Source organism: Dermacentor silvarum, chromosome 1, assembly GCF_013339745.2.
Source record: "Dermacentor silvarum isolate Dsil-2018 chromosome 1, BIME_Dsil_1.4, whole genome shotgun sequence".
Taxonomy (NCBI): domain Eukaryota; kingdom Metazoa; phylum Arthropoda; class Arachnida; order Ixodida; family Ixodidae; genus Dermacentor; species Dermacentor silvarum.
In genome coordinates this window covers 190830473-190857300 of record NC_051154.1, presented here as the reverse complement: position 1 = coordinate 190857300, position 26828 = coordinate 190830473, and the positions used below count along the sequence as shown (strand labels likewise).

Genomic DNA, 26828 nt, shown 5'->3' with positions numbered 1-26828 from the left:
AGCTCCAAAAGCGCTTTTGCATGTTCTCTGAAGCTGTGATGAAAGCTTCGTGTCGTCCACCTAGTCACCGTCTACAATATCTCCGAAAACAGAGGTTTTCTAAGCCGCACCGGCGTCATACACTTCCATTGTAAACAAGGAGGCAACGGAGGCAGTTGAGGCAAGCAATGGACGCGTCACCACGTGATCAAACATGGCAGCGCCCACGGGATCACCGTGAAAAGGGTCAATACATGTTCTTTATCTAGCATTTCTGTATACCTCTCATTCTTTTTCTTTTTTCAAAAATTAACCTTGTACCGCTACCTATGATTTTAAGAGATCCGGTCGTATCTATCTTTTCCCTGCCTCTTTTCCACCAGTACTCTAATCGTCTCTTGCTTATCTCTACGACTGATCTGTTGATGTTTCCTTCCACTTTAAACCCAAGTGCTTCTGGGAGTTGCACCTTACCTACGGTTTTCGCTGGGTGGATACCGTCGCATTCTATTAGGATGTGCTGAGTGGTCTCTGGATCTTTACTGTAGCATACACATGCCTCATCTAGTTCCGAATATTTGCTACAGTATGTTTTGGTCCTTAGGCAACCGGCTCGAGCCTCAAATAGCAAGGCACTGCCCTTTGTGTTATCGTACAGATTTTCCCTTCTAATTTCTTTCTTCTCATTCTTGTAAATCTCCATTGTCCTTTCTGTTTCCATTCTTTGCATCCAATTCATGGTCTCTCACTTTTTTTCTGATGACTCCTGGTTGTCTATTTCCAGTTTCGATTATCGTGTACTTGGTTTCCAACTTACTTGACCTTTTCCTCCATTCAGTGTCCACGCTTTTCATGTACAGATACTTGTGCACTTTAGCCGCCCATTTATTTTCATCTATGTTCCTGAGCCTTTCTTCAAAACTAATGTTGCTCTGTGCTTCTCTGACTTCAAAAGAGGCCCAACCCATGTCACCCTGCACTGCCTCATTTGTGGTATTACCGTGGGCTCCCAAAGCCAACCGGCCTACTGATCTTTGGTTAACTTCCAAACCCGCCAATATATCCGATTTTAAGCATATAATGGCATTTGCGAATGTTAGCGCTGGCACCATTACTCCTTTCCAGATTCCACGCACCACCTCATACTTATTGTGGCCCCACAGTGCTCTGTGTTTCATTATTGCTGCCATTCCGCTTCCCCTTTATTTTCAGATTATCTTGGTGGTTGCTTGAGTAATTCTTTCCTTCGTTTATGTGTACACCGAGGTACTTATATTGCTTCACTATGGGTATTACTTGCTGTTGAATTGTCACCACGAAGTTACTTGTCTCTTCATTAAAGATCATAATTCCTGATTTCTCTGTTCTAAACCCAAGGCCTAGATTTGTCGTTGCATTCCCACAGATATTCGCAAGTATCTGTAAATCTTTTTTATTGTCCGCTAGTAGCATGATGTCGTCTGCGTACATCAGTCCAGGGACCTTCTGTTGCACCATTTGTCCATTACGCATTTAGGATAAATCAAAACCTAATTCGTTGCTTTCCAGCCGTTTTTCTATACCCTTAACGTAAAGCATGAACAACAATGGTGACAGAGGACATCCTTGCTTCAAGCCTTAGTGAATTCCCACCATTTCATTACCTTTTCGACCTTCCCATACCACTTGTACTTGGTTGTCTTATATATCTCCTCAGCAGCTCCACGAAATCGTCATCTATGCCTTCGTGCTGAAGAATATCCCATAACAATTCCCTGTTTATGTTGTCATAAGCTCCTTTAATATCTAGAAATGCTATCGATAAAGGTCTTTTCTAAGCTACTGAGATCTCTATGCACTGAGTTAGTACAAACATTTTATTGTCTAAGCGTCTGCCTGGTCTGAACCCATTCTGTTGTTCCCCCAATACATCGTTTTTCTCCACCCACTTCGACAGTTCTAATTTTATGGATTGCATTGCCATGCTATATATCACTGACGCTACTGTAACTGGCCTGTACGAGTTCGTCTTATCCCTATCTCCTTTGCCTTTGTAGATGAGGTTCATCTTGCTTTCACGCCATTCAATAGAAATTTTCTTTGTTCTAATCACTTGCTCTATGGCATTAGTCAGCAGTGCCTTGCTTTTTGGACCGAGGTTTTTGATTAGCAATATTGCGATTTTATCGGGTCCTGCTGCCGTGTTGTTAGGGACATTTTCTGCTGCCTTTTTCAAATAAAAGCTTTCTATGCTAAATTTTGATCTCTCAGGCCTCTCTGCTGTTGCTGGATCTGTTGTCTGAACTACGCTTTTTCTCGTGCCGAAGTTATCCCTAATAACATCTGTGATGTACCACAGCGCATCATCTCCTTTGTAGATGTTACCGTCTTCATCCTTTATAGCCGTTTGCAAGTTTTTAGTTGGAGCTCCGAGTGCTTTTATATGGTTCCAGAATCTTTTTGAGGCACCTCTGTCTCTTTTGTGAATGTTATGCACCCAACGTTCAATTGCGCATTTAATTTTCTCTTGCACGAGCTCACTCACCATCCTTTTCTTTTCTCGGTATGTATTTCATCTAAGGAGCACCTCTTTTTCTTATAATCCCAACTTTTTGGCTTCTCGATGAGCCCTAGATGCTTCTTTATGCTCTTCTATAGCTTGTTTTATTTCCTTGTTCCACCACTTATGTGGTTTCCTCTTTCCAATCCAATAATTGTTTTGCCATGTCTGCCTTATTTCATGCTGCATAACGTCCACCAGTTCCTTATATTCCCAGACTGCTGTAGGAAAAGCCTCAATTTTCTTCTCTATGTAGTTTCCGATCTCTGTTATTAGCTCGTCTTTCATTTTTAAAAATTCTGAGGCTATTGGTTCATGTTCTGCGTTGGTATCTCGCCCAAACTTTAATGCTAAACGTCTATGATCGCTTCTCAGGCTATTTTTTTCCATTTTCATTTATTTTCATTTGGTCTAGTTGTTCGTAGACCATTTCTGAGACAAAGGCGTAGTCGATACATGACTGCCTGTTTCCGCATTGCCACGTCCATGACACTTATTCTCCTTGTTAACTACAATACAAGGTTCTGTTCATCACACAGATCCAGCACTAGAGAGCCGTTGTAATCAGTATATCCGTCTAAATAGTCCATGTGCGCGTTAATATCTCCCACTAATATCACCTGGCCCGATTCACTGAACTCATTATTATCGCTTCTAATGCAATCAACCAATTCCTTACTTTTTTCTCTGCTATCACTACCTGTCCATAGGTAAGCTATTCCCAGCTACATCTTTTTACCTTGCCACGTGCCGCTAATCCATAAATGCTTTTTACATGTCTCGTTTACTCTTCGCCCCTTCAGACCTCGCCTAATTAGTATGCCTCCGCCTTTCCTTGACTCGGTCATTCTGTTGCACCCTTCCCATACAAAATTATCACTAACAGGCAGCTGCTCCAAATCCCGTAGATGCGTTTCGGTCAAGGCGTACACGTTAATCCCTTCATCATTCAGCTGCATTTGAATTTCCAGCCATTCTTCCTGCTTGCGACCACCCTGCATGTTAATGTAGCAAATTTTACCTTCTCTATTCTTATCCTTTCTGCGTCTTTTCTTGACTCTTGGTCGTCTAATTCTGCCCTTTACTGGTGTTTCGTTACATTCAATACTTAATCCTGCTTCCTGAATGCCTGGGGCCCGCCTAAAAAAGCTACAGCTCGCGCCGCGAATCGACGTCCGACCAGTGTTGCTTCACTTTCACTAAAATGTGAAAAAAGCAGCAACAATGGTGGCAGCGACATCTGGTGACGCAGTGTCTAACCAGAGAGTGTGCAAAATTAATACTGCAACTTGCATATTCTACTGAACCGTTGGTGTAAAGTGTTGGTAGCGACAATCATTAACATACCATACTTCTAAGATTTCCCTTTGACAATACAGTCGAACATACTTATAAATACTCAAGTGCCACGAAAATTCCATTGTTATAACCGGGTTGCATGAAAAAAAAAAAATGTGAATGGCAGAGTTGTGAGAAAACTACAATGGTGGGGAGGCCAGTGCACCTCCCCACCACCTTCCTCCATCTGGCTGCTGGTTGTGTTGACTAATTTACCCATTTAACTCTAATCGCGCATAACAAGTTGAGGCTATCAGCGTTCAAGAATGGCACTGCTATAGTAAAACCTCGTTAATTCGGATTCCACGGAACTGAAAAAATGTCCGAATTATCAAGGGTATCAAGAAAAGAAACCAATGCTTTCTACGTCAACACGCTTTTATTTACAGAATGAATCAGCAGAATCCTATTTCTATTTTGCACAAAAGCAGTGTGGGAAGCTGCAATTCTTGTCATCTCGTGAGTGATCAGCGCTCGCAGCACCGAAGACCTCGCGACTTCTTTGACAGTGCGGCCGCGGTGCGCGTCTTCATCTGAAACACGCTTTTCACTACTGCGCGCACATCCTGATTATTTTTTCGCCTGTGTCGCCAGGTCGCCACCCATCGCGATGTAGATGCTCTTCATCCTCGACAGCTTTGCAGTAAGTAAAAACGAACCTATTTGCCGCAACCGCGGCCGCTGTTGTCTCGATCATAGATGGCAACCTTGCGGTTCAGAAGGCCCGCGGCCGACACACGCACTGAATCAAAACGAAACTACTGTTTGCTGCAACTGCGAACGAAATCGCGGCCGCTATCGATGCGATCATGGATGGCGACTACGCAGTCATGAAGGCTATCGGCCAACGCAGTGCTATGCGCGATGGTAACCGCAAGGCACGAAGGAAACCGCAAAGCACTAAATAGGCACGAAGCGTTCCGGTGTTGCTGTCATTCCAGTACGATTTTCACTGATCGCTCGTTTCGGTGGACGCTAACGCCATTTTAGCTCTATTTCGTCGCATTTGCGGCGCTCTGCCAGCCCAGCGCTATCAGCGCAGTTGGCACGGTCCATTCGTGTTTCGGAGTAGCGCAGCCTAGAGCTATGGGCGCAGCCCATACGTGTTCGGAGGGGTGGAAGGCAACGGGGCAGAGAAGCGCGAGGCTGGCGATGCGGAGAAGGATGGAAAACAGCACGCGGCGGCGTGCAACGGCTTAAATTTCTTTTTTTCTTTTCAAGGAGTGCACATTTCATTCCCTTTTGGCACGGACACCCAGTAGCGAGACTCCATCGTTATAACCAATAATGCTGCATGGGGGCATTGTAGCAAGCAGATTATTTCACCATAGAAAACATACAAAAGTTGACTGTGCAGCAGCTTCTCATTTTTATAACCAATATATTGTTAAAACCGGTATCGTTATAAGTGGGTTCAACAGTAACACCACCTTTTTGCCCTGGAAAGGAGTAATATCGAATGGTGCATTAGGAAAAAAAAATAAAAAAATTTATATCTGTGGGGATACGATTTCCACAAAACGGGAGGGCGCGTCGGAGAATCCTGACCGAAGAAGGCTGAACTGGAAAATCTGTTTTCAACATCCTGTGGTTTGTACAGCATGCAGTTATTATAAAGTGAAACGTTTTTAGTTCGGGGGCAGAAACTGCATCTAACAAACAAATCAGGCGCACATCATCATCATCAGCCTATATTTATGTCCACTGCAGGACGAAGGCCTCTCCCTGTGATCTCCAATTACCCCTGTCTTATGCTAGACGGTTCCAACTTGCGCCAGCAAATTTCCTAACTTCATCACTCCACCTAGTTTTCTGCCGTCCTCGACTGCGCTTCCCTTCTCTTGGTATCCATTCTGTAAATCTAATGGTCCTCCTTAATGACTCCAACCAGTTACACAATGTATCTGCAAATAACAGTTTGGACACTTGTCAAAGTAAACAGTGAATGGCCTTTACACTGTTACTATCATTTTGTATGTTTCTTGAAGTACTCACTGCTAAACCACAGCCCAGGTAGACTATGGGGCGAATGTTCCAGTAGGGGCACATAACTCTCAGCCATTAACTCAAAACTAGAATCGTTTTATACACACCTTCACCAGTTGGCCCTTTCTAGATCTGTTAACGAAAACTGGGTGCTGTTCAAACAGAAAATTCAAAATGACAAATACGCCCCTCTGGTGTACATTTGCGGCAACGCAGGCAAGCCGTGGTATTCTAACTGACTGAAAACATTACCACGAAAGAAAAATAGGTTGGTTCAAGCAGCTCACAAGAAGTTCAGCAATGAAATGGGAGAAATATTCAAATTGCCGTCCGAGACATTCGAAAAAAATTTCACCCTGAGGTTCTCAAAAACATTCTTAAAGTAAACCATAAAAAATTTTGAAATATTGGAAAACCAAATAATCAGTCGCATAACGTTATACTCGTCTATCCGAATGGCTCAGACGTTCTATTTGATCAGCGAGCTAACGTCATGAACTCCTATTTTTCATCAGTTTTTACCTCTAATGCTGCCCAGGATGTACCAGTACCACCTAGACAATGTTTCAGCGTGATGCTGCCGGTTGCCATCACACCTCAGGCAATTGCGAACCTCATTCGACAACTTTAAAACTTCAAGTGCTTCAAGACCCAACAATATCCCTGTTAAGTTTCTCAAAAGTACTAACACAGTCACAATTCACATCTTGCAAATAATATTCACCCAGTCCCTTCGTAGAATTCGTAATGACTAAGATTGTAAAAAAAAATCCGGTTTTCAAAAGAGGCAATCATTCTGACCTGTCCAATTATCGTCCCATATCGCTAACATGCATTGCTTGTGAACTGTCTGAGCACATCATAATCAAACTCACATGTTACCCATCATTCAAAAGAAAATTCTTTTTCCGAGACCAGCACAGATTTCGCCCTGGGTAATCGTGTGAGACACAGTTGTCCAAATTCACCACTGGCCTTCACTTAAACTTTGATTCCTCTTTTCAGATTGATGCCATCTACAGTGATTTTTCAAAGGCATTCGATCGCATAGCTCACCACTGCCTCAAGACTAAACTCTACTGCCTAAACCTTGACCCGCTTATATTATCATAGATAAAATGTTTTTTAGCAGCACGCACTCAGTGCCTTCGGTGGTGAGGTGTCCATGGAAACAGAAATGCTTTCCAGGGTTCCTCATGGATCAGTCCTTGGCCTGCTTCTTTTTCTTATCTTAATACTAAACGACTTTCCATCTGGAATAACATTGTTTATTCGCCTTTTTTGCAGATGATTGCGTTGTTCACCACCGAATCTCAAACAGCATGGATAAAACATTACTGCAACATGATCTGAACCTCATCTTTAAAAACATATATCAAGTGGATTCCTGCCGCTATCTAGGCGTTCTCATAAAAAGTAAATTGTCCTGGTCCGAACATATTTCAAAACTTGTAGCAGATGCCTCAAGGTCACTTGGTTACCTAAAAACAGGGGTGGGACTGCCCAAAGTCACTTTGGAGCAATTTTTGGAGCAAGTAAAATTGCCTTTTAGAGCAGTTTGGAGCAGACAAAATTGCCTTTTGGAGCAGATTGGAGCACACTAAAATTTATATTGGAGCAATTTGGAGCAGATAAATACTCACTTTCAAACAGTTTGGAGCAGACCACTCTGAATTTTGGTGGAATAATGGAATATGACAGCTCACTTCGAAACCACGAAAAAACACAGAATAAACCAAAACGAAGCGCGCAATCAAAGCGCGCTTTGTAGCTATAGCATACTACAATATAGAAGAGTGGGTCGAGCGGCAGCCCGGCGCAGGCTATCCTGTAAAGCTGAAAAGATCGGTGGCACTACGATCTAACTATATATTCCCGCACAGACACTCGTGATGATAGCGGAAAGTGTTCTCAAATTATGCGGTCCATTCGACGCGGTAACATAACTTCTGGGTTGCCCTATATCACCGCAGACTCAGAGACGCAATCAATCCTGGGCTGATATAACGTAAAACTACTCCAATATGTTTTAATGTGATACCAATTAAATGGACCCTCCAGGCGCATTTCTTCCATCGTCGTCGGCGTGATGTTCCATATAAAGCCCAGGGGCGGTAACATCATCGCCGCGTGCCGTATGCTGTATGTGCGAGTGAAAGCGTGCGAGGGTTTGCCGACGATGGCGGCTCAGCCTCGCGCGCGCAAGGGCGGAAAGCGGGGAAGAAGCGCTGTCTTCCGTCGAGCGCAAGGCACCAGGGGAGGGGAAGGAGGGGGGGGTTCTACTTAGGGCGGCTGCCGCGTATGGCGTGGCCGCACGGGCCCCATCTTGAAAGCGATCTGCGATGCGGACAGAATGTGAGCTATGATAGCTTCGTGTGCGTTGTGTTTTCGCCGCTTCGTTCGTGTTGAAGCGAGAAGGTCAATTTGCTCGCTGCTGCTGCCGCGCCGCTCGTCCCACTCAACCGTATTCTAATTCACTGTAAATACAACCGCTCTGGCCGCTCCGAAAGCAGCAATGACAGCCAGGAGTGACCGTGCACACGCCGGCCACTTGCCGGAAGCGTCGAAAAGTCCAGTGTTATACAGTTAAACCTGCTTATAACGAACCTCCATATAACGAATTCCTGGATATAACGAAGTTTTTCGATTCCCCGCCGTTACTCCATAGAAGCACATGTATTTGAGACCTCTACATAACGAAGTGGCAGCGGGAGACCCCCCTCGATATAACGAATTTTCCCCCCCGACCACCTAGAGATTTCGCCCCAAATTTTGTCATTTTTGCGCGAGCAGCAACCGGAAGCACCTTCTCCGCTGCGATGGAATGCGAAGCGAGCGCACGTGTGCGAGGCGGCCCTGCATCCCTCGACCCGGCGATCTTGCCGCCGTGGGCGTGACCTTTCCCCCTTCCCTTCATTCAAATCTGATCCTGCCGCTTGCTGCAGCTGGCCTAGCCCGCCAAGCCGGCACTCTCTCCTTTTCCAGCTGATGTGGCCGACGCGCTGGTACACGCTGTGGTACATCAGACTCGATAAGTGCGGACACGCGCTGTCAAACGCTGGCGGCGTGTGGAAGCGCCGCTGGAGAGGCAGAGGCGAGCGTTGCTGCTGCTAGTTAGACAACAGCTTCGTGCTGTTGTCTATCGCTTCAACGCAAACTGAGCGCCGAGAACACACAGCACGCAGAAAGCTACGAGCCGCCGACGCACCTACACTGCTAGACTCTGCCCCAACGCAGATCGCTTTCAAGATATATATATATATAGTGGTTCAGAGAGTGTAAAAGATGCTATTTTCTGCTACCCGGAAGGGAGCACATTCAAGGTACGGCCGGCGCGACCGCGCGCCGCCCCGCTATCCCTCCCCCCTCGCTCCCTCGCCGGTGCCTCGAGCGCAACGGAAGAAGGCACGCTTCCTCCCTGCTTTTCTTGCGCGCGCGAGATTTAGACGCGGTCGTCGGCTCCTCTCGCACGTTTTCACTCGCACATACAGCATACGGCGCGCGGCGACTGCGTTATCGCCCTTGGACTTTAGGGCACGGCCACGCTAGCGCGCAAAAACACGCAGCAAAAACGCGCGGCAACACGTCATGCCCCGCGCGGCCAGAGCGGCAGGAATCGGGGGTCTTGCGGCGTGCCGCGCGAAATGGGTTCTGCGGCAAATGCCGCGTGCCGCGAGATGAAAACCAATCAAGAGCGACGAGGGTGACGTCACGGAGCCATCACAACCGGAACGCCGCTGGTCCGCGCCGGGTTTTCAATCGACGATCGTCGTCGTCTCTCGCAAGAAACAACGAGCGCTCGCGGTGTTGCTCGCCCGTTCGGAGAGCGCGGGAGATCTTATCGCGCTGCCGCACGGCGCGTGCCACGGTGGCCTCGCGGCAAGGCGCTGACGCGCGGCAACTTGCCGCTCGCTGCATGACGCGCGCGTTTTTTGCCGTTAGTGTGGTCGTACCCTTATATACGGAATATCTATGACACAAACCAATTTTAGGGCCACAACGTGTCATGGACACCATCTTTATATAGCAAATACGGATCTCAAGGGCCATACTTTTGCTGGCGGAAACCGAAAATACGTCATAGTTGTCGCCCCCGGCACTTTGGGCAGCCAATGCCATCGTCAAGCCACCCAGCCAAGCGACATGAAAAGTCAAAATGGCCACTCGGGCCGGCGCGGGGTGGCAGTTCGCAACGTATGATGCGGGAACGGTCCCACAGTTGCGACGCAACAGCGGGGTTGCATTGAGTTCATTGCATTGAGTTCTAAGGGAGCTGTGCCGGGACCGGTCGAAAACGACGTAACAGCCGGGAAAACGCAGCCCCCGGGAACGTAACAGCGAGGTTTTACTGTAACACTATATGACGCTACGACGCCATCGTGACGCTCGCTCTTCGTTTCCGATGCCTCGCGCTTGTGCGAAACGACACGCGTCCACGCATCCGGTGCCTGGTGTGACAATCCGAGCATCAGTGCTTCGACGAAAACAGAAAACGGGTGCGCGTTACAATTGAGGGCGCGTTAGAATCGAGTAAATACGGTAAACGTTTATTTTTAGAATTTTCGTGCCGAACCTGCATATAACGAAATCCTCTTTATAACGAAGTTTTTCGGGAATTTGTCAATTTCGTTATATCCAGGTTTAACTAATCGCGAAAATTACAAGAAACTGTGCGGGAGGCGCCTCGTGCGGTGTGCGGAATGTGAACGGCTGCACTCTTTTTCGGAGAACCAATCCGCTCGCTGTTTGCAGCCGCTGCCGAAGCCGTTCTGGCGCAGCGTGGTGCAATTTCGGTCAATTTTCTGTGTTTGGCGCAGTTTGGTGCAGGAGTCCCACCCCTGTAAAAATAATGCTATCCCTTTCCCCTCCTGCAATTAGAAAAATAGCATATGAAACATTCGTTAGGAGCAAACTTGAATTTACCTTGCCTATATGGATTCCCTACCAGGATAACCATATTAGCTCTCTTGAGTCAGATCAAAATCGTGCTGCCTGGTTTATATAATCAAAATATGATAAATATCTCAGCGTTTCTCATATTATTTCTTGAGCTAACCCCTTTAACAGTTAGACGGAGAATCGCACGACGAAGCCTGTTCCAGAAGTTATATTTTAACTTTCCTCATCTGCATGGCACACTGCTATTTCTGCCCTCTTGAACTTCTCGTCGATTTTATTTTATTCAAAGAGCTGTGCAGTAAACTTGTGCCTGAGTACCCTGTAAATTGGGAATGTAGTTGACACAGAGATAAAGCGTCAGTGCGGGGGCTTTGACCACTACACTGACCCATGTGTCAGAGCTATCCAAGCATCATGCGTAGCACGCGTTCTGTCGCAGCGCGAAACGTCTGGCATTCCGGTAAATGCAGGCGAGCTGGGTGTTTCGACAGATGGGTGGAGGCGTAAACTAAACTATTACTGCTGTTATAAAGGGGCATCAGCGTAGACGTGATCGGCCTGAGCGGCTTGCATGGTGCAGTCATCTGGTGGCGCAGAACTTAACCAGCCAACCACAGAGATAATATTGCGGCAAACAAGTCTAACGTACTTTAAACATTTAAAGAAAACAATGTGTTCATGATTAAGCTCCTGCCGAAAATTTACAACAGCAGCAAAGTCGAATACACTTGATTAGTGCTATATTAACTCTGTTTGAGCTCTGTGCTACCAGGTGGCTACACCATGCAGGCCATCGCTTTCGGCTAGTTTTTTTTTTTTTTTTTTACAGAAACAAGTTAACTAACATTCGAACTGTTTTTGGCAAAACTTTTTCAATATCAAGTTAGAAATATAATCGATGACACAACCTGGGCGGCCAATCCGATAGCTCGCCCAACTGATATCAATCAGGCTAACGAAGTCTGAAAACTCAGGGGAGCGGTGCTGCTGCGATTGGTAGTGAAGCTCATTTTTAAAACCTTATAACAATTACACGCTTTACGCAGAGCACTTAAATGTGTAACTTAATGGTCATTACGACTCAGTACGTTTGTACAAAATCGTTTCAGGGCCTCTTTAACAGCACTTTTTGTTTTATCCTTTATGTAAAGCCCTGTTTGATAATGTCTTGCACATTCTCTATTATATTTTTGCTACTGCTGTTATAGATGTGTACACTGCGGGGCAAAAATAGCAATTATAATTTTGTTCTTTATTATGCAGCATTTGTATTTCATTGTCTGGTTGACTGTCAATATGTTAATTACTGTTAATCAATTCTTGTTTTGCACACTTTTCTGGGTCTTTTTTTCCCCCTCATAAACATTAGCAGGGCTGAAGACGACCACTGACCTGCATGAATGGTATGGCACGTACTCCACCCACACTGCGCAGTTGTGGCAGGAAACGTAGCAGCCGGTCCAGTAAGGCACAACGCAGGGCATGCAGACCCCAGGCTGTGTCAGGGTCCTCTTGAGGCAGTGTGGGCGGAAGCCCCACTGAGCTTGTCTCTGAGCGTGCCAGGCCTCCCTCAGGCAATGCATTGTCTCCATAGGCACTGCTGCGCCCACTGACATTAGGCTCGCCTGTCATTGAATCAGCCCCACTGCCACCACTCTCCGAGCCAGCACCACTGCCACCTTGCTATGTGGGCACAATGAGGAAAAAAAAAAAAAAAGCAGAAACCATTCATAACAATGGCTCTACACAGTTAATGCTAAATTATCTAAACTGTTTTAATATATGTGCACACATAATCAACAAACAAACATGAATGCAACAAATAAACTTGAACCTCATTATAATGAAGGTTGCATCTAACATGAAAATGATTCCATTATATTCAATATTCATTTAAACATACAATAAAAAGATGTGATACCATACTGATAATGATAAAAATATTTCTGCTGATTCCACACATTCTGCGAATTTATGTTAATGCATGTGATGAATGATTAAATTCTTGGATGTTTTGGTTTGTGTGTACTTCACTTCCGATGTTAGGAACCAATAAAGGACCATCAGAAGCAGATTGACTTATATCCTCAAAGCACCCGGTCTTATGCAGCACAATTATGATGTGAACCTCCCCATTGCCATGTCTAATATAGAACACGTAATGCCATCTAGAGTACAATGAACTACTCGTGAGCACAGTGAGACAGAAAAAACATCCTACACACATGCTGCGCTCAATTATTGGATGCATCAGCTACTGTGTATGAGAGAGAATGAGGGAGAGGATGCTTGGCGTAACCATCAAACACCTGCCTACAACTGGTTTTACAGGTGCAGCACAGAGGCTGCAACTGTGGGGAACGCCCACTGCACCTGGAGTTCCAAGCATGATACATCAGCGCAAGGAGAATGAGGAAACACCTGCACGCACAATGCGCTGCCGAAGTAGACTTAGCAATTGCTGGGCATCCCAAAGCTACTTATAGGCCAATACAAAATTCGGTGCAGTGTCTCATAGGATCCCAAAGCTCTTGCTGAGTACAGTAGAACCTCGTTGATACAATCCCGTTTCTTACAATTCCCCGGCATCAACATTAGCGATCAAAAACACAAAAAATCACCCAATACAGTTAAGCTTCTTTTTTAGCAGTTAATGCGTTCCAGGAAAAAAAATTTTTTTGGATCCAACATTCAGTACATCGTCAAACTGCGATCGTATGATACGTTTTCCAGCCACTAGACCCCATGTGAACAAGGGAAAGCATGAGGCACGCGTGATTGAGAGCAGTAAGCGCCTGCCCAACAGCTTCCCTGCAGTACTTGCCTGCTCGTGTCGCATGAAAATGATGGCACACTCAGTTTCCCCTTCCACAGCACCAGTAAATCTCACGGGTTGTCGTGCATTGCATTCAGATATTGCCACTAACCATATTGCGATAATCATTTTCACCTATCTGCTTCACAAAGAGTGTGGTTTAGTGCCGTTGGAAACATACTCCACGCTTTTATTAGGCGATAAATGCACCATCGTTCCTGCTGCAGGCAGCGCGAAGTGAGCACCATGTTTCGCTCTGGCGGCATTGTATTCTGCCGTCGCCTACCAGCTCGATCTCGTTTCAGCTTCCCACCGCTGTCTTAAACACGACGCAATATGTGATAACGACGTGTCTCCCAGGCTGCTTGGTCCCCACCAGCTCTGCGTGCTTTGGCGCCTCAGGCCTCAAAGATTCTTGAAAGTGGGCACTTGAAGACTTCCTGCAAAAATGCCCTGCCCGAAGAGGCTGCTGACTCGGGCCGAAAATCGAGAAGCGTAAATGCAAACTTGCTGAAGCCATAACAACGACAACGCGTGTTGGCGTCACATGCTGCAATGGTTCGCGCAACGCTTCACATTACGTAGATGTCAACTGCAAACTGCAATTGGCTCGGCCAATTTTTTTTAATGACTTCGAATTGTACGTTTTCCCTGTTAGTACGTTTTTTCTCACATTTTCTCACATTTTTTCCAAGACCTATGAAGGAGGTTCTACTGTATTTGTCATTTTTGCTACCAAAAAATAAATTTTTTTGAACTGCCGAGTGAACAAATATTTGCTTTGATATAACACTCACTAAAATAAAGCATCGTCAACCAAATTTTAGATTCAGTTGGTTATATCCAATAATTCGTTATATCTGTGTTCATTATATTGCGGTTCAACTATAAAATGGAAAGTTCATTACCGTACTTTCCGGTGTATAAGACACGTTCTTTTTCTGAATTTTTCGTCGGTGCGTCTTATAAAATGGTGAGCGACTTTTGCAGGTTTTTTTTTTTGAAAAACTGCCGTCACAATCGGATTCGATGTTATGGCCACGCGAAGCGCGCTGGTTAACGAGTTCTGTGCGCGCTATCGAGGTAGCGGGTACGTTCTTCTCGTGATCGAGTTCCCGAGCGCCGTGTAAGAAGGACGGAGCAGCAACGCAAGCGACGGCAGGCCGACCGCGGGTCGGCCGACCCCGAATTCTTCGCATCTGCAGATTGCTTTCAAGATACGGCGCGCGCCGCTGCGCTAACTATGCAGTTGCTACCAGAGTACAATCCCCCCCCCCCTCCCACGCTGCCTTCCCGCTTTCCTCCCTTGTGCGCGATTCGGCTCACTGTCGGACACTTCACTCGCGCATACAGCATACAGCATGTGGGGACGATTTTATCGCCCTTGGACTTTACACGGAACATCGCGGCAACCACGACGGCAGAAATACGCCTGGAGTGGAAATATATGGCACACATATGCTTGCGCGTGACCTGCGTTCACAGAGTGACACGTCACTATAATTTTTTTAAATCGCTTACCGAACAAACAGGTGCGTCTCATATACGCTTTTTTTTCCGGAAAAACTGCTGTTTTGAGGGGGGTGTGTCTTATACAAAGGTGCGACTTATAGACAGGAAAATACGGTACATTTCCAAAAGCAGGCAGCACAATGAAATTCTTCTAGCCTGCAAACGGCTTACCCTACGTGCATATTCTTCCTTTCAACACTAAGTCATAAATTCACAAATGATCCTTGAAACGTGCCCCACCTCAAGTCCTTTGAGTAGGGAACAGCACTATCCCTCGCACAGTAGTAGTCACTGTTCTTTGATAATCATTCTTTTAGGGCTATTACGAATTAATGAGAAATGTGCTTCTCCTCTAGTGCCTTTGAGTAGATGCCTAGAGCACCCACTTAAAAACTCATAGCTTAGGAATTACTGAGGAGCATTATTGAAGTCTAGTGTCTACTTCAGCTGTGGAGAAGAAACAAGTCAAGGCACCTTTGTGAACGTAGCTGTTAATCATACACATGTCAATACATGCTTGATATACTGTGGAGTGCTAGGGCCAGGATCCTCAATACTCAATTCAGGAGTGCTGCAATATTTGGATGCATACAACATTCTCCAGCAGTGACAATAGACTGTAACAGCTTTTTCTGTCTTTTCGAACTACATATTTTGGAAGGCAACTTTTTGACTAGAAGCTATCACAGTATAAGCATGCATTGCCACAGTACAAATTACCAGTATTGGAAGTGACAGTTACCCTGCAGGAACAATTTTTGGATAAGGGCAAATCATGATTAACTAGGGGTGTGTGAATAGTCATATTTGAGACTGAATCAAATATCGAAAAGTTTTCGAATAGTTATCGAATAATGACCAGCCGCTATCACAATTATTATAAAAGAACATTGACATCCTAGTATTCTTAAATTTAGCAAATTTATCTCATTACATAGTTCGTCATGAAGCGCTGTTGTTCTTTAAAAGCACAAATGAAACATTAGGAGCAAACAAGTTGTTTCTTTGCATGCACAGACTCTTCAGAGAGGGCGGATGATCACTGTACAGCCTGTGAAGTCTGGCTACCTAAGTGGCGTAGCCTGCTCCACTATTCAAGTTCTCATGTTTTATGTCTATACTATGACAGTGGTAGTAAAAAATGTACCTTACTTTTGCTTCAATTTTACGTTTATTTGGGCACAGTTGACGTTTTGAAATATTCGAAATGTATTAGAAAAATATTCACCTTTACGAATAGTGACTATTCAGTTCGAAGACCAAATCGAATATGACACTATTCGTTGCGTTATTCGAAAGTTTCGAATATTCGCACACCCCTATGATTAACAGCAACGATGATGTTTCTGGAGCAGGTGGCATAATGCCGCACCACTGTTCACCACTGCACCAATATTCAATTCAATGATGTGCTTTAAGCTTTCATCTCTCTTTAATGAGTTCTAAATGTTTCTATGTACGTTACACACATTCAGCTCTTCCCACATTTTTGATGACATCAGGTCTTGGTCAAACATTGCTTTCTTGGCTGTGGGACAGCTTTCTGCAGCTAGCCATTCCAGAATTATACCCACTTATGACATGGCTGCAGTTAAAATATAGTTTTAACAAACCCATAAATCAGCTAACAGAACCTTAATACCTGACTGTTTAATTTGCAATAGTTCACAAGATGCCTGAAGGATATTGCGTACCATGTTTACATTTAGCTGTGTACAACGTAACGCACCATCTTGTCTCACAGTGAGCCTGTTGCCACACTCCGAGACAAGATGCAGAAATACAGTTGAATCACGATAATTTGAACTCAAAGGGGCCTGAAAATTTGCTCGAATTAAAAGAAGCTCATAGAATGGAGGACTTACGTGCAGCGTTGAATTAGGCAGCACATATGCACTGAGTTAACACATGAGAGACTAGTTCCAAAAGTGTGGCTTCATGGCAGCATGGCATGTGCTGCCTGAAGCCACAATTTTAGGCCAATATTTTGCTGCTGTAAAGCCCCACCTACAGGCAAAATTCACATATCACACACACCCCAACCTAACTGTTGAATTTTAAGAATTTCTGGTGCTCCAAAATATGGCAATTGCAACTGGAGACGTGAGCAGCAGTCACTGCGCGGCTGCACTGACAAGTCTGAGGTGCCGCCGTGCGAGTTCGCGCTGTTGAGAGCATGGCCGGCGGCACAGTGAATTAACCGTTGCAAACACTTACGAACATGTTCAAATTACTGGCCATTTACACACACTGAAATGCACATAATTTGTCCAGTGTAAGTTCAAAGTACTGGAAGTTCGAATTAAGCAGGTTCGAATTAACAAGATTCCACTGTATAACCACTTATGACAAGCCTGCAGTTAAAATGTAGTTTCAACAAGTCTCTAACTTAACTAAAATAGAACACTGGAAATTGACTGCTCAATTTACGATAGTTCACGACGCACCTAAGGAATAATGTATACAACAAAATGCACCATCTTGTCTCACAGTGTGGCTGATGCCATGTCAGGAAACATTTTCTGTTCTGGGAAGTCCACTCATAGCAGACACCAGTGATTCAACCATCCCAGCTCTGGCTTAAGTGTAGGTGATGCCTATGCCAGCAGAAGACTGAAATGTACTAAAGCCGCTAAGGCATCACAAATGTACTATTGAAACCAAAGAAAATGCAAACAAATTAGGGCTAACAACGCATTCTTCCATTCTTGCTTTTGCCACTTTGTCCAATGTTGGCATTGCTTTGGCTTCTACACTAAGCTTGGAGCCTACAACATATTTAAAGAGTGGATGTATAAAGGCGTGAAATCGCACTTGTAGAAACGTTATACTTCATAGTCTCCCATTTGCACTTCATTAATGATCCAGAAGAACCTCGTTATAGTGAATCCACATATAGTGAACTGATGGCTATAGTGAAAAGAAATGCCAGCTCCTATTACATTCCCATAAGCATCTATGTAATTTTACCTGTGACACAGCGAAGACGGCTATGGTGAAGAAATGATATAAAGAAAAGGCTACATTTTTTACTATATCCGTAACAATGTGGATAATTGTGCCGACGAAAAAAAAAGAAAAGAAAAGGAAGCACAATAACTACGACTTTCACCGTTTTGAGTAACAATGACAATTTGTGTGTGTGTTGGCTGCCTTGAGTTTTTATCGGGTCGTCACCATGTTTCAATATTACGATGCACCTGTTAAAAGGACATGCTAAAATGGTACGAAAAGTCTTTTTTTTTTTATTTGGGCTGTGTTGGCTCAGTAAATGTTCTCAAAATTTGACGGGTGCATACGTCCTTCGCATCGCTCCGGAGGAAAGACCTGAATGCCAAATTATTCACAAGGTCCAGCTCTCAGACGCAGGTCAGCTCGTCTAGCACGAACCTCCTGGCCAATTTCTGTTCTGTCGACCACACATATGTGAGTTTCAGGGTTTTGTCACGGACCTGGCAGGGCGCTGCTAGCCCCTAAACGCTCGGGAGCGTACGCCTTCGTCAATAAGCCACAGGCCCTGACTCCGCTAAGGCATCAATGACTTTCGAAATTTGTCACTGATCTTGAGAACCACGCTGCAGTCCATTTTACCAATAAAGAAGTCAACTCGGCTTAGCAGCTACCCTACTTCTTACTGCCGTAAAAATTCACACTATCACAGCAAGCTAGAGCAGGAACTGGCGCCAACTGTCTTTGTTTTGCATATTTTCTGGCTAACCAATTCTCTTCTTGCTGTAAGAGTGCCATTTTTGGCATTGTAGAATGGCAATTTACTAATAGAGGTAAATAATTTTTCTCTTTAGTGTCCCTTTAAATTGTGGTAGCAGCAATATGCATAAGGATAGCAACCCCTCCTTTCCATTGGTCTGCATCTTTCATGGTAACAAAAGTGCCATGCAGCCTTGAGAAAGACACAGTGGCTTCAAGAAAAAAAAAATTAAATTAAATTATGGCATTTTACATGCCAAAAGCACAATCTGATTATGAGGTACGCCGTAGTGGGGGACTCCGGAAAATTTAGACCACCTGGGCTTCTTTAATGTGCACCTAAATCGAAGTAGACGGGTGTTTTCGCATTTCACCCCCATCGAAATGCGGCCGCCGAATCGGCTAGCGCAAGACAGGGGTAATTGGAGATCGCAGGGAGAGGCCTTTGTCCTGCAATGGACATAAATATAGGCTGATGATGATGATGAAGGCACGAGAGACAAGGGTGGTTATTATAATCAGTTTAAGCAGCTTGAGAAAATTCTGACATGACCAGGAAACATTGTATAGACAACCTTGATTTAACACCATACATCCAAAGATGTGTAATCTGCGTTTCAATAAAGAGCATAGTTTCACTCTCTTGAATGAAAATCAACGAATTGTGCTTATAACATTTTGTCATAGTTACAGGAAGACAAAATGTTGAAGAATGGCTATAGCGAAGATGCTGATATAGTGAAGATTTTTTCAGGTCCAAATGACTTCACTATAACGAGGTTCTACTGTAGTACCTATTGTCACCAGCCCTGTTAAAATGAACATCTCCATGCGATTCTACCCAGCCATCACAGCTAGCTTGCACAGTAGCTATGTGGCATGAAATTCAGCAGCGTTATAAATAGTCTGCACACACTTTACAGGGAATAGCCCATGTAAGCTACTGCTTTGACACCTCCTTGAGCTGTGAAAGGGTTGGACCAAGTTGGCATGCATGCATAGCCCATTAAAAAGAAAGTACTAGCAAGAAAAGGCACTACATTCATTTAGCACTAAACTAGGAACATGTCGTGGTCATGCACCACATGCATAGCCAGAAGGGGCTGTGAAAGATGGCAAAGGCACAAAGACACCTCACAACACAAATGCACAGCTGAAGTATAGGGAGTAGTACGTGCAGCGTAGGGTGCAGTCTGCAAACTGACACAAGCATACAGCAAAGCGTCACAGCACAAGGAGCTGCACATAAATAACAGCATGGCTACCTCGGAATTGTCATGCTGTGCAGAGAAGTAACAAATGACTCCTTCCTCAAAGCAGCAGGCGTTATGTTTCCAGAAAGCAGCAAGGTTTCTCACATAGTAGCACACTGCACACACATGCACACGCACCAGGGAAAGCACGACATAGCACACTGCACACACATGCACACGCACCAGGGAAAGCACGACGAGTCGATGCATCGGCAGGGAGCACTGCAGCAGGGAACAGGAAGTTTTAAAAGGCTGTTAGCTATAGCGTGTTCATGGAAAAGCATGGCTATGGGAGAAAACATTTTTTTTAATGAACGGTAATATAAAAAGTTATATGTGCACATTTAAGAATGCATTACCTGTTATATTAACTTTTTTTTTAAACGGAGATAAGTGAGCTGTTGGTTAATGCACACTAATACTTACTGTGTACTCATGCCATATTTCTCATATCACAAGGTTCCCCCCCCAATGCTTGTACAATTGCTTGATAGCTTTAAGCATGTCGGCCTTTACAGGAATAGCTTATGTGCCTTGGCCATATATTTTGTAAAGCTTAATTGAATGCAGGCCATTTGCATTTGCCATGGAAGGCTTGCTGCAGTCACTGAGGAGATGAAAATCGGCGCAGAAACTTCTTCGACATCACTGTTCCCATGGGCAAAGGACAGAAGACAAACTTTTCTGTCAGAACATGCTTGAGATACCTTGAGCTGAGGTTGTTGATACAGCATATGCATTACAAGATGTTATCAAGCCATTTATGTGAACTGCAGGAGAATTCAGCAATGCATAGTGATTCCTAGGCCAAGGGACTGAGAATCACAATTTCAAAGCAGATGCAAACCATCTCCAGTATCAGTGGTATTAGGCAAGAGCAGTGATAGTGAAAGCCTTCAATTTAAAGAACAACGGGCAAAACTGAAAGTGCTAAGCGTTTGGCCCCAATCATGTAACTCCCACTTTGAAGTGGGTTGCTTTGTTTTCCAGCTAATGTGCAGCAGGCACCAGTCATGCAGCTACATAAATATGTGCATTTATACCATGTGACACATAGACTGCAATTATGGTAGAAATTAATTTCATGTCTTTAATACTGTGTGCACACAGTGCAGCCAAAAATGCTCAAATCTTTATAAATGCAGCTACACACAATTACGACGTAGTATCAAAAAGTTGAGACTGGCTCTTGGTTTACAAGAAGGTAATTTATCTACATTTAAACACTATCACCTTTGAAATACTTCTCTCAGTATCATAATAACAGTGCAGCATCCCTCAGCATCCGTGCCACTTTTGGAATGTATCCTGGAAGTCTTTCTAAAGCATATTGAGCAACTTCTGCTTTTCGCACGATTTCAGCATATGCGTAAAAACAGTGACCTTCAAAATTTTTTTATTTTGGGAAGAGAGCGAAGTCAACAGAAAGCCAAATCTGGTAAGGTGGGCATAGAAACCATGTTGTTTGTGTTGAGAAATGTGTGAGGAGAGCTCTATGACAGCACTCATTGTCATTGCACAGATCCAGTTTCTCACATGCCACAGATCGGGCTGTTTTTGCTAAATCTCCTCCCTTAGACACCCAAGAACTTAAGAGTAGCATTCGCTGTTAATGGTCTGGTAATTCAAGGGGAATTCACAATGCAAGATGCTGCGAATGTCAAAAAAGACTAAGCATGCACATTGTCGAGCTGCTGCTCTGCCTTGCCTTTTTTGGTTAGGGAGATCATGGGCTCTCTTTCGCGAAGACCGTTGCTTTGCCTCAGGATCATACCCATACACCCAAGTTTAGACCCCAACAATGATCATCGACATTGAGGACAGATCATTCATGGCACGCTAACAGAGTTCACGGTATTCCTTCTGCTCTTAAGGTAGCGGTCTTACTCCGGCGGCACGAGGCCCCCGTTCTCAGTGCTTTTGGAGCAACCGTGGCGGCTCTTCTACTTAGGATATAAAGTTGTATATACCATAAAAAGTTTAATTCTTGTAGATTCCAACGATATATAATATAAAGAAATTGATTAATGTGATTTAGAAATAAATGTTCAAGAACAAGCATGAGATACATGGTTTTTGCGAACTGTGTCTCAGTTGTGACCATATTTAAAACAAACTACCGCATTTACTGCATTGTGGCTTGGGCTGTAGCTTTAGGACATATTTATCTATTTGCCAGACGCAGCAAAATAATGCGCAATTTTTACTTTTCGAATAATTTGCTTTTGACGATTGCCAAAATATTGCAACTTCTGTTGTAAACAGCCCAGCAACTACACGCTCAAGGAAGCTAAATTTTGGATAAATTAGAGCTCAAGGAATTTATATTTATGAAGCAAAATTTCATTCATGTACCTTTATTAATTTTCCTCATAATGTGATCAAAATTAAGCAATATTTAGAATTCTGGTCCTACTTTTGCCCATTTTTGCGGGAAGGTACTAAAGCTACGAAGCTGCTGGTTTGACCAGCTTCATGAAGAACGTCATGTTTGCTCTCTTGTGACTTGCAGTTCATAATAAAGATTGCAGACATTGTAAAATGCATGGTCAGCATGAGAGCAGTTACTCCACTCATGATAGAGACCGGATGATTTTCTTTGGCAACCTGACTTATCAGGGTTAGTGCTATCTGTGACTGCATGCAGCCTTGTGCTGCCATCTGTTGAGGTGTTGCAAAAGTAGCCTAGGAACTTTTTGACACCATCTCGCCTCAGCACAAACCAGAATCCCAGAAAAAACACAGTTTTGTATGTTCAGTAATCACCACTTTCATCTCACTGCTACTCAGTTTCATATGTGGTGCAGCATCATGGCAATGAGCACTGTGTTACAGTGAAGTTGCACCACAATGAAATAATTGACTGTAGGGTTGTGCGAATACTCGAATTACAAATGTGAATTGAATAGTAAACATTCGCATAATTCGATTTGCGAACTGAATGTGCACTGTTAGATTTTTCTAAGGTTGTGCGAATACTCGAATTACAAATGTGAATTGAATAGTAAACATTCGCATAATTCGATTTGCGAACTGAATGTGCACTGTTAGATTTTTCTAATATTCAATATATACGGTGAAAGACCCGGCTGTGATTGGTACCTAGGCGCAGGCAGCCTTTCCACGGTGCACAATCTCTGTTGATAGGTTCGTCCAGGATGAAAGGACCTATCAAAACAATTCACATATGCAATTTGGACCAAGGGAACAGCGGCAAAAGCAGCGTGTATGTAAATTACTAAAGCATGCATGAAGATCAGGCTAAAAAGCAACTGGAAGGCATGCAGATAGTATCAAATAGATGTGTTCATGAATATAGATTCATACACGTGCGCAGTTTGAATCTCGCTGCCGGCATGTGAGCTTAACTCTATCCGTACTGTGCCCATTGGACATCGTTAGCCCTCAATCGATGGTTTGAAATGCTGCTTTCAAGACCTTCTGCGCCACTCGTGGACACATTGCGCCATTGGATGTGAAAGAGACAAAACTATATTTTTGTTTCCTAAGCAGTTCGCTTTTTTCTTGCCAGGCGGTGATTTCTAAGTGCGCTCCGAAGTTTCGCGATCGTCAAAGCAGAACGCAAAAATGTCCAGTTCCGGAAACGGCACGCGCGCTTTGGGAGATGGCAGATATCGCAATTCCGCTGCCTCTGCGGCTGATCTTATCGATACATTGAATAGCCATGAGTGCGAGGGAGCTGACTTTTCGTTGGAATTTGAGTCTGAAAGCGACGACGACGTAAACCAGCTCGGAACATCGGCGGCCGCAGCCCGGCACGCCTAACTGTAGTGCTTACAGTTAAATTTTTGTAGTGGAATACCTGTTCAATGAAAAATTTTGATTTTTTCGGAGATAGTGCCTAATAGACGGCAATACATTTTGTATATCTCATAATTTTCGTAATATTTTTTTTCTTAGTAGATACAAGCGTGCCTTTACAAACTTTATTCAATTATATCGCACAATCTTGATTTTAACAATTTATATCTTTTTTATGACATACATCTCGTTAATAAAACTTCTATGTGTGAAAAGTGCATTCATTTTGCTTTCTGTTTTATGTATGACATTAAATATTGAGTACAGTAGTTCCTTCAGAAAAAAAAAACATCTGCCGTAACATACAAAAAACACCTATTTTCCCCATGGTAGGGAAAGAGTTAAGCACAGACCAGCTTGCTATGCACACTTGCAGCAGTTGCTGCCTTTAGACCCAACGCCACTTAAACGGACATCTATCTAATCCGTACATGTGATCTCGGGACCAATCACTGATGAGTTACCCGTATGAACATTCTAGGGGCACGCTTTCTGCAACAGCTTGTGGCCTGTTTGCATATCGGCCAGAGGCGATTTATTGCTATGGCCACACTGCCTAGGCCTAATCAGCGCTGCTTAATCAGATGTCGGTGACTAAGTTATGGTTAGGTGCCGAATTAATGCAGATCTATTCGCAGCGGTTGGATGACACTCGAAAAGCCGACAAACTAACTCCCCAACGAAATGAGCGTTAGGGATGGTGCCAATGTTATTCATGGTTGCCATCGCCATCTTTGCGCCACACTGTACGGCGGCCTCTCGTTCTGGACAATGTTTATAGACATGCATCGGTCTCTTCTTGTAGCTTTGAGCAACCTGTCACAAAACTAGCATCTGACTAGCGCACTCATCGTCCGGCTGCAGATGCATTCGTACAGACGGTGGGTGGACGCGGATGGAGTGGAGCCCATCAGACAAACTTTTTGTGGCCCTCATATTTTAAGAACCTTAGACAGGTAGCAAACGACACTGAACCTGGGAGTGAAATGGCACCTGCTCTTTACAGTCAAAGCCACAGCTGTAATCGAGCCCTACTGCGCCAACAATGGCTGCTCACAGAGCGATGACCTGAAGTCGTGTGATGTGCGGTCCACACTTTCGTCTATTGTGCAGATGGTCTTACTGACCTGACAATAATCTATGGAACCCACATGCCATAAAAGTGGGACAGCTCTTCTGTTTTCTGGAGGAAAACTGGGAAGCAAAACCGCCTAAGAAAAAGGCTGCTATAAAACACGGTATGGCCCAGTATTAAACTCAAAACCTCTTTGGTATTCAGAATAACATAACTTCACCATTTCTTCAGCTTCAGAGGGAAAAAAAGCATTTGATTCTATTCAATAGAAATTATAATGATAAAAAATATCTTCCAGACCTTGTTGTGCAATGACAGTATAGATCCTGTGCATGTGCAGCACCTCGTTTGCTTGTACAAAATTTGTAAGCACTAAACCATGTGTTATATTTTATGATATTCAATATAATAGTTGGCCTTGTCTTTTAGAGTAAATGTGATATTCGACTTGAAATCTACTATTCAATACTCACACACCCTAAAAAAATTGTGTAAAGGCTGCAAACCTGGTTTGCACTTGCACTTGAAATTCTGGTGTGTGTAATAGATGTATAAGTGCATTAAGTATAATGCACTAATGCATCTGTCCAAACTAAACAGATGCTGTCAATCTAGTGGCTAGTGCAGACCTGTTCAGCAGGCGATGTGCGCAGTGTGGAGCCATCAGTGGCGGCTGTGCTTCCTTCATCATCACTAGCGCCGGCCGAGGCTGTTGTGTCCGAATAGTGACCACCTTCAAGAGAAGACGCCCGCTGACTTGGCCCTTGTGACCCCCCAGCACTGCCCAGAGCCCCCAGATTCAGGTCTTCAGACTGGCCAGGTTGGTCCTGAACATGGTTAAAGCCAAGAAAGGTATACATGCTATGGATGTCACAGCACACAACAACACAAAGCAAACTGCAACCCACTTGAAGGCTGAGGGCGATGGCCAGTTCCACCATGGTTTCATCGTCAGCATCAGGTGGAATATCCAGCAGCGGTGGGAATGCACCCCCTGCCCCGGCACCACCGGCCCCCCCTAAGAGGACCACAGCATCCATGTTCTCGAGCATCTCAAAATGTGACTCCACATCTGCCTGAGATTCCAGGGAGGCCTGTGGCTGCACTTCGAGGCCACCCAGCGTTGATGATGAGCTGCCTGGCATAGACACCAGCGGCTGTGGAGTGCCCGACAGGGACTGCGACACACCTGTTGCCCCCGATGTTGATGCTTTACCTCCATCTGTGTGGTCAGTGGCTGCCTCACCTGCACAGTGGGACACATGGGCAGCTCTAGTGTTGATTTATCACAGTATGCCAATGATGTTTTCAGTGTTATGAAGGAGACCGTAAGGCTTCCAAGAAAAATTGAGTTACTAGTGGCTTTCTGATGCTCTTCTGGCCACTAAATCCGAAAATTTATATCTGAATTCCATACTATTATATGCAAATTTTTTGCTACGTTTAAAAAATGCCTAGTTCTGTAGTGGGGGATGTAAACAATTATTAGCAACAACAGGGTCATGAACGATGGCTGGGCAGCAGCAGTCAGAGCTACCACCACTGGTGATCGAAGTCCTTTATCCCGCCCCCTTCCATTCTCATGCAGAAGTACAAGAAAATAGTGGTGATTGGCACCTTTGGACACGTTCCTTTATCTTTTATACACTAGAAAATGCAGTGAAGCAACGTTACACAGTGGCAGGCAGGAGTACAGACACACTGGCTAGGTGGCCCTGTGGCTGTATTCTAGATTTTTCCCCCTAGTTATCTGTCAAGAATTCTACTTCTTGGCTGCGGTGACATTTTTCTTCACTTCGTCTTCTGAATTTATATTATTTGCTTCATTAATACTGGATTTAAGCAGCATTGAAAATATATAAATTGAAATTGGGAATCAATATCTGTGTTATAAAACTGCTA

General features: G+C 44.3%; 1 protein-coding gene across 4 annotated transcripts in view; it reads right to left on the bottom strand.

Annotated features, from left to right (window-relative positions):
• The window catches only part of LOC119436549 (E3 ubiquitin-protein ligase UBR4-like), a 465665-nt gene that overhangs the window by 126877 nt on the left and 311960 nt on the right, over nt 1–26828 (bottom strand). For 2 of the 4 annotated variants that reach the window (XM_037703422.2, XM_037703425.2), the window contains 4 exons: nt 25835–26172; nt 25556–25753; nt 20213–20251; nt 12134–12424 (listed from right to left, as the gene is read on the bottom strand). In XM_037703422.2, coding sequence (XP_037559350.1) covers nt 12134–12424; nt 20213–20251; nt 25556–25753; nt 25835–26172 — 866 coding nt within the window. The remainder of the gene's footprint in view (nt 1–12133; nt 12425–20212; nt 20252–25555; nt 25754–25834; nt 26173–26828) is intronic. The other 2 variants (XM_037703424.2, XM_037703428.2) reach the window with 1 other exon arrangement.